We start from the raw sequence: 14,435 nt of genomic DNA, 5'->3' as shown, positions 1-14,435 counted from the left end.
AGCCATGAAATATATATCCTTCAGACTAAGGATTTTGTAACTTTATCCCCCCTGATAATTCCTTTTCATCAGCTTTGTATAGGCAGTATTTGCCAATATTTCTTTTCTTTATATTTTTTTTCTTGCACTATATTTTACAATTATTAGTAGCTTGACCATTTTAGGATCGTTACTGATTTAATCTTCTTTGTGTATTAATAGACCTGCTTTCTCTTTGGTGTTTCTTTTCCCTCTGTAGACTTCTATGCCTTTTTCAAGATGTTTTTAAAACATTTTTTGTTTCTATATGCACTTATTCAGGATTTCTTGCTACCTCTGTTTAGCTCTGTGCAGCCTAACAGCCTCAATATATTCTTTCTTAGTTCCTTTTTTTGTTTTCCATTTCTGGCCCTGGTAATATTTTCAAATGTGGGTCTTTGAATAGTCCCCTCGAGGCTGTATTGGCCACTTCCGAGTCCATATATTTTCTTTTTCGGAGAAATACATCTACTTTGCTTTGGACGTAGCATGTTGACAACGTGCCAGCCTTTTCTCATACTAGGAATTGAATATATTCTCCCATGCTTGCCAGGTTTTTATTACTTCAGTATTAGTTTCTTAAGATCCAGCTGCCTCATTCCACTGTCACATGAAATGATTTCTAAATATCTCTTTTTTAGTCATGAAGCCAAAACTCTAAGCAAGAGGCTTCCAGTCTTTATATGCATACCCACTCTTCTCATTGTGGATTGGCACTCTATCAAGTTACCAGGGACACACAATCAACATACATCCCCATGATATTTCTAAGAGTTCCTTCACTGATAATTAACTATTTATTAGGCAAGTTTTTTTCACTACATAGTACCGAAGCACAGTGCATTGTAGCAGGGCAGTAAAAACCCATGTCTTTGTTAGCCTCCCTAGAATATACATTAAAGCATGTGGTTTTACTAGATCGTATGCATATATTTGTATACATCTTAAATCAATGCAGTATTTTAAATAATCTTAATCTCTTGGATGTCTGTAAATTTGCACTGGAGCTGGAGTTCCAACCTTGATGTATTGCTTCATATTTCAGCATGAATGGTAGATAAAGTTGCTGTTCACAGAGCTGAGAAATATTTACGCATGATAGAATTACTTAAAGAGCTAAATACTGTTTTGACTTTAATTTTTGCTGAGACTTGTAGTTTTCCCCATATTTACTGTTTAGTTAAGTGATGTTGGTTGGACAGTGCTAGTTAGGATAGATTAAAAAAAATAAATACAAAAAAAAACCACAGTCTTTTATGTTACCCATAACTTGCATATTCCACTTAGCACTGACTACTTGGAGGCAAGGTGTCTAACTAAATCATACCTATAAAACCTAGTTCTCAGGTGGATGGGTGCAAGGTGGAAGTGGGTAAAAAATCATCTGGATCTCCAACCTCAAAGGGTTGTATTTAGTCCATCTGGCAGACAGTTGCTCGTGAAGTCCTTCAGGGTCTTATATCAGGGCTGATGCTGTTTAACATTAACAGTCACAACAGTGGGACAGGAGGCACCTTCCGCAAATTTGCGCACAACACCAACTGGGGAAGCAATCAATATGCTGGAGGTTGGGCCCAGTATTCAATGGACCTTAACAGGCTGGAGAATTGGTATGACAGAAGTCTGTTGAGGTTCAACAAAGGGAAATGCCAGTTCCTGCAACTGGTTTGGACCAACCCCATGCAACAGGACCAAGTGGGTGCTAACAGTCTAGAAAGCAGTTTTGACAGAAGAGAGCTGAGGCTCTTGGTGAACAGCAAGTTAAAAACAAGTCAGCAGTGTACTTGTGTGATGGAGCAATCAAAACTCATACTGGGCTATAACAGCAAAAATGCAGTCAACATATTGATGAAGTCAATAGTTAATAGAATCACAGGATGGGTTGGGTTGGAAGGAACCTTAAAGCCCCTCCAGTCCCACCCCCCTGCCATGGGCAGGGACCCCTCCCACCAGCCCAGGCTGCCCAAAGCCCCATCCAGCCTGGCCTTGGGCACTGCCAGGGATGGGGCAGCCACAGCTTTTCTGGGCAGCCTGTGCCAGGGCCTCACCACCTTCATGGTAATTAATTTCTTCTTAATATCTAATCTAAATATACCCTCTTTTAGTTTAAAGCAATTACCCCTTGTCCTATCACTACACACCTTCGTAAAAAGTCCCCCTCCAGCTTTCTCGTAGGCCCCTTTAGGTACTGTAAGGTCTCCCCAGAGCCTTCTCCTCTCCAGGCTGAACAACCGTAACTCTCACAGCCTTGCTTCATTGGAGAGGTGCTCCAGCCCTCTGAGCATCCTCGTGGCCTCTGGATCCGCTCCAACAGCTCTGTGTCCTTCTTGTGCTGGGGCCCCAGAGCTGGGTGCAGGGCTCCAGGTGGGGTCTGACGAGATCAGAGCAGAGGGGGGCAATCCCTTCCCTCCCCTGCTGCCCACGCTGTGTTGCTGCAGCCAGGACACGGCTAGCTTTCTTGGCTGTAGGTGCACATTGCTGGCTCATGTTGAGCTTCTAATCAACCAACACCTCCAAGTCCTCCTCAGGGCTCCTCTCAATCCATCTCCATGCAGCCTCTATTTGTGCTTGGGATCGCCCCAACTCAGGTGTAGGGCCTTGCACTTGGTCTTGTTGAACTTCATGAGGTATTTTATAATTTGAGGATTTGGGGGGTGAAAGGAAAGAATGGACTAGCAGTCCTATTTTACTGAAAGCAAGATAGTGACAGTTACACATGGAAAAAAAAAAAAACAAAAAACCAAAACATTATAAAAGGTCACAAGAGCTGTGTCTGTGAAACAAGCTGCATCCTTTGGATCCTAATTTTGCCTCACCACTAAGAAAATGGTCTACAGTGTAAGTCTGTCAAGATTTGGACAGTAAGATGAAGGCTGTATGTCTTATTACATAGATCTGATTATACATGATCCTGAAATGCATGCTATACACAGTACTGTCAACTGATAATGAATTCTTTGATTGCCATTTAACTGTATGTAAAACACTCCAAAAACATTGCTACTTTTAGCCTTGGTGTTCTGTAATAATGGAGAATCACAAAATAGCTGCCTCAAATTTACTAGCATCTGGTATCTGACTTGTCTTCACTTTGTTTCACAGGGACAACTTCAGGACCCAGGAGGGATGCAGCCACGTCTCCTGGCCTGATAGGCAGAGGCAAAGAGCTTGTAACCACAGCCCCATCACCAATCGAGCATAACACTTCACGGTAAGTTTCTGGGTAATCTCTGGTTTAAGATTCTGCAAATGCAACTATCAAATTCTCCTAGATGCAGGGAAGTGGCTGAATTTCTATGATATTTCATGTTAACACAAGATGGATAATATAAGCTAAAAACTGCCATATCCTTTTGACATTTATAGTAAGCCTTAAATTGCTTGTTAGAATAAGAAAAGCAGGAATATGCCAAGTTCTAACATTTAAATTTTACTTAGATTTTGAATAGAAATTATTTTATGTTCCAAGTCCTGACACATTAAATACATTTATAAATAATTTGAATGGATGGTGTTAACCCATGTTAGGCTTTAAATCCACTTGAAGATTTTAATCCCCCTGTACTCCATTCCCCCCCATTCACCCCCCCCCCCCCCCCCCCCCCCCCATATTTTATCAAATGGCATTTGGTTTAAAATGTTTTGTACCAGAGTTATTTTATGTTTAATGACAAGCAACAAAATCACATTAAGTCAGCAATTCCTGATTATGCTATATATCTGCACTAAACGCTCTGGAAAAGCAGCATTATCACTTCTGCTCCAATGAAGAAACAGAAAGCAGCATTGTTGTTACACTTAAGAGTCTAAAAACAACTTGCCTTTTTTGGGCAGGATTACAATTCTAGTGGTAAGTGCCTAGAAAAACAGCATACAATTCTTGCTTTTCTTTATCATATCCCATATTTTATTGTAATAAAACCTTCAGTTAAGCAACTGAGTAAATGCAGATTAAAGTATGAATTTGCTATATTTTACACCATTAGTTAGATGACTTTGTGCAGTGGAATGACAAGACTGTACAACCGTTCATAAGAAGAGTTAAATGTTTCTTGGAGAATGAGAGGACTTGAGTCAGATTTAATCTTTTCTTGGCCCAGTGGACTAGGAAAATGTATGCTTGATATCATCCCTGTATTCTTGGCAGCAGCTGGCAGTTTATTTCTATCTTCTGAGAGAACTTGCGATATATAATAGGTGAAAAATCACTATCAATATTGACAAATTTGTACTTACTTGCTATGGAAACACTTTTTTTTGTTGTTCTGAAGGAAAAGATGATAATTCTGTGGGGATTTAATAACTGAGAGAGATTGGGCTCTGTTTCCCACAAGTAACCGTATGTTTAAGCAAACAGAAACTACAAGACAGCCTTAGCATTTCTCTTAGAAGCAAGGGTTACCTTTGCAAAACAGTAATATCAGATAAGGAGTGTGTAAAGATACTGCTTGATCCCACCTAATAGCAGTAAGTTAAGATTCTATTCAAGCACTGAGGAGTAGATATAATTATTCACATCATACAACAACTGCTCAGAAAAAGGAATTTTATTCAAGAGGATTGATGGTTCATTCTTTTCCACAGAGGGGAGTAAAATAATTGTTGAAATATGCTGTTAGAAATCATATCAGATAAAGTGATCAGTAACAAGTCTGATTAGCTGTCATCTTTAAAGTTTTATTTTACTAGTTGATGGCAAATTCTGAAAAATCCCGTATTTCTGGGGTGTTCTCTCCCGCTCTCACTGGCTTGCTTTCTCTCTGTTGGTGCTGTAAGTATAATTGACCAGCTTAAGCAGCCATGTTGTGCTTTCCCTTACTCATGGCCTTCTCTAATTGAAAATGGTAAATGGACAAGTATTTCTGTGGAGACCTAAAGCTGATCCTATCCTTCATCAAAAAACCTGCTTGAGCAGCAGGTCAGTCTCAATTTATCACTGAATGGTTATAAGCTTAGACTGCAGGTTTAACTAACTAAATTAATCAATATGGAGAATTATTGCTGCTTTTGTGCCACTAAAGTTAGGGTTTGTCAGCATGTTCGTTATAATCTGCGATTTGGGGGGGTTAACAGCTTAACCACAACAGTTGGCATGGGACACAAACTTGCAGCACAAAGCCCAAGCCTAAGAGCAAATTTATTTATTCGGCAGTACATGTAAATCTAATTACTTTTGACTATTTAAATTTATAGGACTAGATTCAACTCATGTTTGTGCCAGCTTTAACTAGCACAAACCCTGGCACCCGGCAGTAGCAGCAATGGAAAGCCTGCCAGGGAGAAGGTGTTGGAAAGTGACAGAAGCTCCCTGCCAGCACGAGGCTTTAGGGTGCTCACTCAGCTTCTGGGAGGGCTGGCTGGATAAGCAGGCATGGCAGGTAGAAGATGTGTTGGCTTGATAGCCTTTCTTGGCAGGGCTCAGTGGAGGCTTCAGCATGTGTTACAGCTACCTCCTGCGTCAGGAAGAATCTCTGCAGTGCTACTTTCTTCTCTCTCTGTGAATCACCTCTGGGACAAGAAGTGTGTCCTGAGAAGGTAAAGGTGTGTGCTTCAAGATTCTTAGGGCTACACCCATAGAAGGACCAGACTTCCTGAATGTGTACGAGGTCATCTCAGTGCTCTCTCCGAAAGAAAAATACTTCTTTTTCTGGCATCCCGAGTTAGTCTAATAGTGAATTTGTTTGCCCATCATGCTTTCATGCTTGCCTATGGCTGTTTTTCATAATGCAGCCAAGCATTACATGTTTGGTTATCCAGTGTTGTTAAGCCAAGTGTCTATACCTGCATGAGCCCCTTGAAATTATGTTCACAGCAGGTCTGGAAAGCTTTTTTATTCCATGTGCTTGTTTATCTAGATCAAAGCTGATATATTTGGAAAACAATCACAGGCAACATTCGGACTCGGAAGAGTAAGTTCTGTTCCTTACTCCTAAAGCGTTGGCCCTCTGACTGCCTAAAACATTGCCTTTTTGGTGACCAGGGACATCTTCTTCATAACTGTTGTTTCCCTAGAAGCAAGGCTCTGCTTTTTTTTTCTGTAAGCTGGAAGGGAGATGGAACAGGGAAGTAGCAGCATTTATATGCTTTCATTTAGTAATGAAAAGTTTTTGTATAAACTGGATTTTACCTTAGGTATCATAAGGTAATGATTTCAGCAAAACAGGGATTATGTTGCACAACAAAAATGAAGCTGTTCTAAATCAAAATATTAAGTTATGCTTTAAAATAAAAAAGTGTTGTAAATTGTGCATTGTGAAAGACCATTTAATTTGATTATAGCCCTGGTACAATTGTCAGGCTCTCCCCACGTAGAAACAGTTGTACCGTCGAGTTTGGCACAGTATATCCTATAACACTGCGGATAATCAAGCACTTAAAAAGACACAGGCAAAGGTTGTTTTGCTCACCATGGAAACAGATAATTCTCCTGTAACATTCTTCACTTTGGGCATCTACGAAGTGAATTTAAGAACAGTTAGGTAAATTAAGGGATTGAGTGATAGTCTGGGACTTCAGCATTAAGCCTATGTTTTCTTGTTGCAGTTTTAAATCAGAGCTTTAATGCTAGCTGAATGCATTGTCTTGGAATGAAGTTTCTTTTAGCCATTAAAATAAGTGATTTAGAAGTACCTGCAATATGAATACTATATTTGAGCTATATTATTATCTGTTAGGCTACAGTGGCCTGTTGGAGTTCTTATAAACAGATTGTATTGTGTAAATTTGTGTTTAGGGACATTTTAAAAACAAAACTATTTACCCAATTGCCCAGCACATCTCAGGTGAATGTGTATTCAGGGACTTTTAAGCAAATTAATATCTGAAGTAAAATACAACGTGCAGAATTGTATACTTAATAATGCACACTGGAATAGTATAGAGCAGATCTGTTATGCTGAATATTAGGAAATACAACAGTGATGAGGTTTAATCTTTTGCTTTACTTACGCTTCTCAGCTCTGCACGTGTTGGGGTGCTTAAATGTTGTTCAGCTCTTAAGACAATACCATGAAGTTTCTTCTCGTGTATCGTCTAAGCAAGCACAGCCAAAGAAATAGATTATTTTTCCCCTTAGAATCAGACATGATTTGAGATTCAAAAGGACAGGGAGGACAAAACTTCTATTCCAGATCTAACTTTTGAGCATTTAAAGGAATGAAGAGTGTGTTTGGAGGGAGGTGGTGAGTTAGGTGATGAACATGATAGGAGACACAAGTTTTGTCTACTCCCTGAGAGAGCCAGCAGCACAAAAAGTCCAATATAGTTCCATATGCAAGTGATAAAACCAGACGTTGGCAAATTAATCTCTCTTATTCACAGTGTAGGTTGTTAATTGTTCTCTCTGCTGGCTGTCGATATAATGTGAAATTTTCATTCCCTATTCAAGATGGAAAAAGTTGTGGCTGAAAATGTTAACATTTGCATTTTTATTTGTTGATTTATTTAAAGGACAGCCTCTCTTACAGCAATCCATCACTCAGTGACACCCCAAATATGAATAATGTATTGTAGACTTGCGGTTACAATGTGTAATAAGTGCCAGAGACAGTAGAAGAATGTTAACTATGTTGCAAATGTAATATTTATCGACTCATAGTTTATTGCTTTCGAGGTTCAATAATACTGACCATAGGACATTAATATCACTTATCTTGATTTTAGTTGGGCACCTCTGTATGTAGAAATAACCCATCTATCTCATACTTACAAAATAAATGTGAAATTTACAGCACTTTGTAAGAAGTGCATTATAGGTTTCTTTGCTTACTGCTCACAATTCTCCTTTTCTGCCTTCTCATTTACTTATATCTAACATTGATCCCACTCCAATTGCCTGACCCAGCTGGTGAGCACCTCAGCAGTCTTCTAGAGGCTTTATTTACTGGCTGTATTATGATATTGTGCATTTGATGGTGTTTGGACCATGTCTCTTTTCCTGCTAAAGATCAGTATGAAGAGACTGATAGATAGTTTTCTGGTGCTTCTTTCTGAAAAGACCATGGCTGAGAGGCTAAAACAGAGGTAATTTCTCCTCTCAAAATACATACATATAATATCTAAACCATCTCTTTTAGAAGATCATGACTATCAATAAAAGGAGCATTCAAGAAGGTCAACAGTTGTCGTTATAGACATGGCATGTATTTACAGAGAAATGTTTAATCAAAGAATAGAAATACATTAGAGCAATTTTGGAAAATTGGGACTTAAAATTCAGGTTTTATTTTTAAAGTATATTTTTTTCTTGATACTCTATATAAGAAAAAAATGCAATAAGGATATGCTACAGTAGCAAATCAATTTGTAGTAGTCATTCATATCTTCAGCCCTTGCTCCAGAATTTGGCGTCAGAAGCTGAGCAAACAGGACAAACATTGGTCCTTATCTATGTTGTTCTGTTATGACTACTAAAAGCTATGAAGTCTCAAATGCAAAATGCAGATGTGAACCCAGGACGGGGATCAAAACCAAATTTAACAATGGGAGATTTCAAGCTTGTGCTGAAATCAGATTTCACCTGTGAAGCTTGACTCTTGGGAAACTTGGAATTGGGTTCAGCCATGAAAGTGATAAGCCTTGATTATATTTCACATGGTAGACATCAAGTAAATTTTGAAATGACATTCTGTATTTACATCTGAGGTTATCAAATTTAAGACATCATCAGATTCTTTCTCTTTACTGTGTGTAACGGGAACACCTATTTGTGTCAAAGCAGCCTGCCTAATAGCTGCTTTGCGATAACAGTTTTGGTGTGTCCATTTCTGACAATGAAAATCATATTGGGAAATTCTGACTTGCAGTGCAAAAGGATTAATGTTAATTAGCAACTGTTGGCTGTAATTGTCACCCTCATTAAAATGCAGAATTATGTATTTCTTAGTTATAAATAACCTTTCTAATTGTACTTGATGTATGCCAGTTTAATCAAAAAGTACACTTGCAAACAGGCAGATATTTGCATTAATCTAGCACTGGATCTTTGAGGTTTTTTTGATCGTCTTTTATTCCAAAGTTGACTAGTTGGAGGAGGTCTATTACAGCTACATATTCTTTACACATTTTTTTTATTCAGCTATGTGGATCTGACAGGATTTTGTATTAAAATGAAGGGAAATGTCTTCTGGGAATGTTCAGTGCAACAGAAAACGTGTCAGTTTTGAAGTAGTTGGCAAGGTTTACATCATTCAGTGGTATGACAATAAGTTGATTGTAGTTTGAAAGTAATAATAAGCAAAGGAAAATAGACTACAAATCATATTATGAAGCTGACTTAACTCCTTAAGTCTGTTTCTTACCATCATTTTCATTGTTATCTCAATTAGTTTTTGCATTTTTTTTTCCCACTGCTTTTGCAGGTTCTCAAATACCTTGTTAAATCTTCATTGGATGTGATTCTCATTTGTACTTGTAGTCACAGCATTGAAGACTTAGTCTCAGAATACACACTGTTTTCAGGTTCCTGCTGTGCTTTGCTTTGCCTCTTTGTCAAAAAAAAAAAAAAACTTTTGACTTTTTTTTTTCCCCCCCTCCGCTGGTAGCCTGAGCACTGCATTGTAGCTTTTAAACATTTTCCTGGAATTGCTGTCACGGCAGTTTCTACAGAGCTTGACAAATTGAGACCAGTCTTGGTTCCTCTCTTCATGATTCTGTGATGAACCGTTCTGCATGGTTCTCTTCCTAGCACTGTAGTCACTTCTGTGTTCCTTCTCCTTGGGAGGAATCGAGTAATAATATATACAGAATCATTGCATCTTACTTTAAGAAGCCATTCTCCCAAAATATGGCTCTGTCATACTTCCACCACATTGCTTATGCGTTAATGTATTCCCCTTTCTCTCTCTCCTTTGCCTGCCTGGTATTTCAGGCTGTAAACTCTTCAGGGCAGGATCCTGGCATAGTGAATCTCCGTGCTTGGTTAGTCCATGTAATAACGATGATTAACTGTGATGCTAGTGTAGTTAGGGTGGAATTCATCTTGCTTATCTTGAGACAACTGAGCTAGTTACCCTCAGGTCCTTTTATGGTCGATGACTTATTTTAGGATCAGCTAAATCACCTTTTGGTGATGCCTGTCTTCCTGTGGACTGTAAAATAAGCCTGGAGTAACACACACTGACATCTTATTCCTCTTGTAGCTGAATATGTGGAACTAAAAATAAGTTGTTTGTCATTCATGTGTTGATTATGGATTGGAGGCAAATGCAGGGTTAACCTGTGTGCTGCATGGTCAGTGCCTTGATTATTAATACAATTTTAATACTTGTGGTATAAATCAAAGGGCTTAGCTACTGAGAACTCTGGGAGAGGAAGTGCACGTGTGATTACAAGCACACAGCATCTTCCTCAGTGGAACACAAGCTTGTGATAATGTGTTCAGTAAAAACTGTGGTGAGGGAAATCTGGAAAGAATCAGAGTTGTCACTGCTTTGAAGAATTCTCTCTGATTTATTTATTTTTTTAAAGAGACACCCTGTAAGTTGAACATAGGCAATCAGGATACTGCAATGAGGTCTGAGCAAGGCTTTGCACCAGTCATCTCCCATCTCTACTAGTTAAATGTTGTGTGCTCTGGGAGATGGTCTCAGCAGACAAACACAGCTCTGTCTTCTCAATTATTTCCAGCTGATGAGTTGCCTACTTACAAAAGAAGGTCTTGTCACCGTCACTTAAGGACGTTAGCCAGCACTTTATACCATTAGATTTGCCCCATTTCTAGGACTAGTTTTTAATGTACCTTTTTTTCCCTTCATGATATTCTAATTCTCTGCCTCAGTGAAGACCTCCAGCTCTTGTTTTCACTACTATGAATAGCATAGTATCAGCAGCGAATGTCATCTCATTATTTGTCCTTTCTCTAGACCACTTATGAATGCGTTAAAGAGTTCAGGCCCTAGCAGATTTCCGTGAGGCTCCATTGGTGACCTCCCAGGCCACTTTACAGCAGGCCAATTTTAATGTCCTCTCTTTATTTCCTGTCTTTTAACCAGTTATCTATCCATTAATGGATTTTCCTCTTAGTTTATGGAAACTTTTGAATCTTTGGTGACAGATTTGTTGAAAAGCTTTTGGAACTCCAGATAAACTATGTAAACTGTATTTTTCTTTTCCAGATGCATAACAGTTTTACAAATCCAGTAGAGGTTTCCAGTGGATTATGACTTAATAGAAATACTTTTCACCAATGTGTCAAGTTTGCATTATGAATTTGTTTCTTTATTATATTTACTATCAGTCTGCTTGTTTTAAACATCAGAGTTCATCTGTAGATTGGTGTGTCGCTCCAGATCCTTTTAAAAAGAAACTACATTTGCCAATTTTCACTGCCTCAGAACTGAGGCAGTTTTAGGCAATTAGTTATGTGTTACAGTTAATAGTTCAGCAATTTCATACCTTCAGAGCTCCTTCAGAAGTTTGAGTGAGTACCAGCTGATTCCAGCAGCTTATTATTGTTCATTCTGTTGATTTGTTCTGTGATGTAGTTATATGACACTTCAACTTGAGATAAGTCTTCCACCTTGTCCTCTTTGGCATCAGAAACTTCATGGTGAATGTGTGTCAACTCATTGACCTTTTCTGCTATGGTCTTATCATCCTTAGATGCTCCTTCTTGGCTTTGACTGATACTCAAACTTCCTATTTTTGATGTATTTGAAGTAGGATTTGTTATTAGACCCTATGTTTTTCTCAAGGTAACCCTTAATATTTGGCTGGGCTTTATTGTGCTTTTTATTTTTTTTCCTCGACTTAATTTCTCAGAATTTGTTCTTTGGTATTTTCCTTATTTGGACTTGACTGGATGTAACTGTATAGTTTGCTGTTCTGCTTAAGTAGTATGACTCTGTTTCATCTTTCTGAAGTCTGCCTTCATAGGCTGTGTGTCCTTTTATGAAGACCCAGCATGACTATTAAACAAATGTGTGCCATTTACAAATGTTTTTACCCTTTGGACTGCCCTTTTACATTCTCTTTAACAAAGTCCCTCATTTTTATGTTATGTCCACTTCTGAAGTGAAAGACTGCCATAGTGGATTTTTGCTCCGCAGAGATGCTGCATCAAGTTTATAATGTTTGTTGTTGCTCTTTGTTGATAACATCTGAACTGTCCATTGCACGACTCAAGTGTGGAACCCAACCAACTAGGACTCTTCAGCTTGGAAAAGTTGGACTATGTTGGAGATACCTTAGAAGTTTATAAAATCAAAAGTCAAATGGAGAAAATGAGTAAGGAATAATTCTTTGTTATCTTGTCTACCGGATAAACCAGCAGGTATCAAATAGAATTGTGAAAATGGCACATTCAGAGTGTACAACATTTGGATAGAGGCCTGAGGCCTAGCTAGCCCATATCCTGACATCTTGTTGTTACTGTGGTCTTTACCTACTCCAAGACTGTGTCATTGGGGTTTTGTCTAGCTTCTACAGCTTTTTAGCTAAAGTCATCCATAATATTACTAATGATATTTAAGTAACTATAGAATCATCAAGGTTGGAAAAGACCTCCAAGATCATCTTGTCCAACCATCCCTCTATGTTCATCTCTTTAATGTCCTTGTTAAAAAATGTAGAAAATCCCAATATTTGGGCTTAAGTCACAAGCTCATAATGTTATGTATCTGGAATTAGACAAGGGGTTTAAGTGGAATTGCAGTAGGACATAATAACAAAAGACTCAGGCCCTGATGTTTCAGGGGTAGAATAATGAAATAACTATGGTATCTTTCCATATTTTAGGTAGGGAAAGTCATGGCAGTGATTCAGTGTAATATAATACTGAACTGTTTAATACTTTTTGGTTTTGTAGGCTTTCCATCATTACTATTGGGAACCTTGAATCGTGTAGCATACCTTCCACTTTCTGATGGAGATTTGATGGGGTAGAATCAACTTAGAGTTGATGGGGTATAGAATTGTAGAATATCCTGACTTGGAAGGGACCCACAAGAATCATCACGTCAAATTCCTAGTCCCTTGCTGTAGCAAGGAGACTGTTAATGTCAATCTACAGATCTTTGTTCAAGCTGAATGCACCAATTTCTACTGTAAGGTGTGACTTTCATTCTCGTCCCATTACAGATTTCCTTTTCAAAAATTCATGCTATTAGATATTGGTAATTTTTGCTTTGTGGCAGGCTGTCACTGGAACAATGAAGTTATCTCCTCAACTTTTAGATAATCTTAAAGCATTTGGGGTTTGCTTTGTTTGTTTGTTTTTCATTTCACATGACACACCATTTCTTTATAGATACCAATTATGTTTAGCATACAAATTTCCTGGTACGACCTGTTTCTAACTCCAAAGTAATGTGGGGTCATATATTTGTTTTGTGTTTTTTATGAGATTGTACTTTATTTATGACCCTCTGCAAGAAAAAAAGCTGAATTATTTCTTATAGTCTGAATGTGTTCAGGAGAAATAATTTGAAAACATAATGGAAAATTAAGCCTTTTACTGAACATAATATTCTCTTTGTTTTCTGTCCTGTACAAAGTTATCTGTTTTAGTAGAGGTGCCTTAAGTGTTGTTTTTCTCCTGTGGTTCATCCTAACCATAAGTTTTAAGGGATTTGGTTTGATATGTACTGTTGGAGAACATAGTGGAAAAAAAATTGCTTTTTCAAGTTCTTTTTCTGTAATAATAATAATAACAACACCAAAAAGGACATTTTAGAGTACTAATATATAATTTATGTATTTAAAATCTTTTAAAGGAGATTCCCAAAGCCTCTATTGCTATTGTACTTTTAACTTTCATTTTTGCTTCATCTGCATTGAATCATCTTTTACTACTTAAAACAGAAATTGGGTTTATTGAAACATTTCAGTTCTGATTATTTTTTAATAAAGATAAAGAAGTCTAACCTAATGAAATCACTGGAATGAAATGAGAAAAATTAAAAAAATAATAATAAACTGAAGACTTGAAGATTTTATTAAGTCACATTTGGCTGTATGTTTCTCTGTGCATACTGTCTTGGATCAGTAGGGTGAGAAACATGCCATGTAAGGAACGACCTTTGCACTCTTAGACTGACTTTTTCTGTTACATTTCCTGAAGGGCGAGTGGCACACACCACTTGCATTGCCAACAGTACTTGTGTGTATAACTTCTGTGCTCTGATCATGAAAACCTGCTTTGAGATGAGCAGTAGTGCTGAATTCAGATTTTTTCCCAACTGTTCAGACCTATAAATATATTTTGTAGAATGCACGCACATCTGTCAGTTTATCAGGTATCTGTGAAACATCATAATGGACAAGCAGCTTCATGATTTATGAGTTTGCTGACTTTTTCATATTCTTAGAAATGAAATGCTTTCTGCTCCATGCAGATTATCTGATAATTCAGTGATGAAATGTGTAGGTGTATTTGTGGTATAAGGGGTGCAGTTTATATATTGCTTTGCAAGTCTCAG

The 14,435-nt window shown here is 37.9% G+C and overlaps 1 protein-coding gene across 9 annotated transcripts in view; it reads left to right on the top strand.

Moving 5' to 3' along the window:
- Positions 1–14,435, top strand: part of KIAA1328 (KIAA1328 ortholog) — a 173,119-nt gene that overhangs the window by 139,856 nt on the left and 18,828 nt on the right. For all 9 annotated transcript variants that reach the window (XM_040540470.1, XM_040540468.1, XM_040540475.1 and 6 more), the window contains one exon: positions 3,121–3,229. In XM_040540470.1, the coding sequence (XP_040396404.1) occupies positions 3,121–3,229 (109 nt within the window). The remainder of the gene's footprint in view (positions 1–3,120; positions 3,230–14,435) is intronic.

Source organism: Cygnus olor, chromosome Z, assembly GCF_009769625.2.
Source record: "Cygnus olor isolate bCygOlo1 chromosome Z, bCygOlo1.pri.v2, whole genome shotgun sequence".
NCBI classification, from domain to species: domain Eukaryota; kingdom Metazoa; phylum Chordata; class Aves; order Anseriformes; family Anatidae; genus Cygnus; species Cygnus olor.
This window is presented reverse-complemented; position numbering and strand designations above follow the sequence as displayed.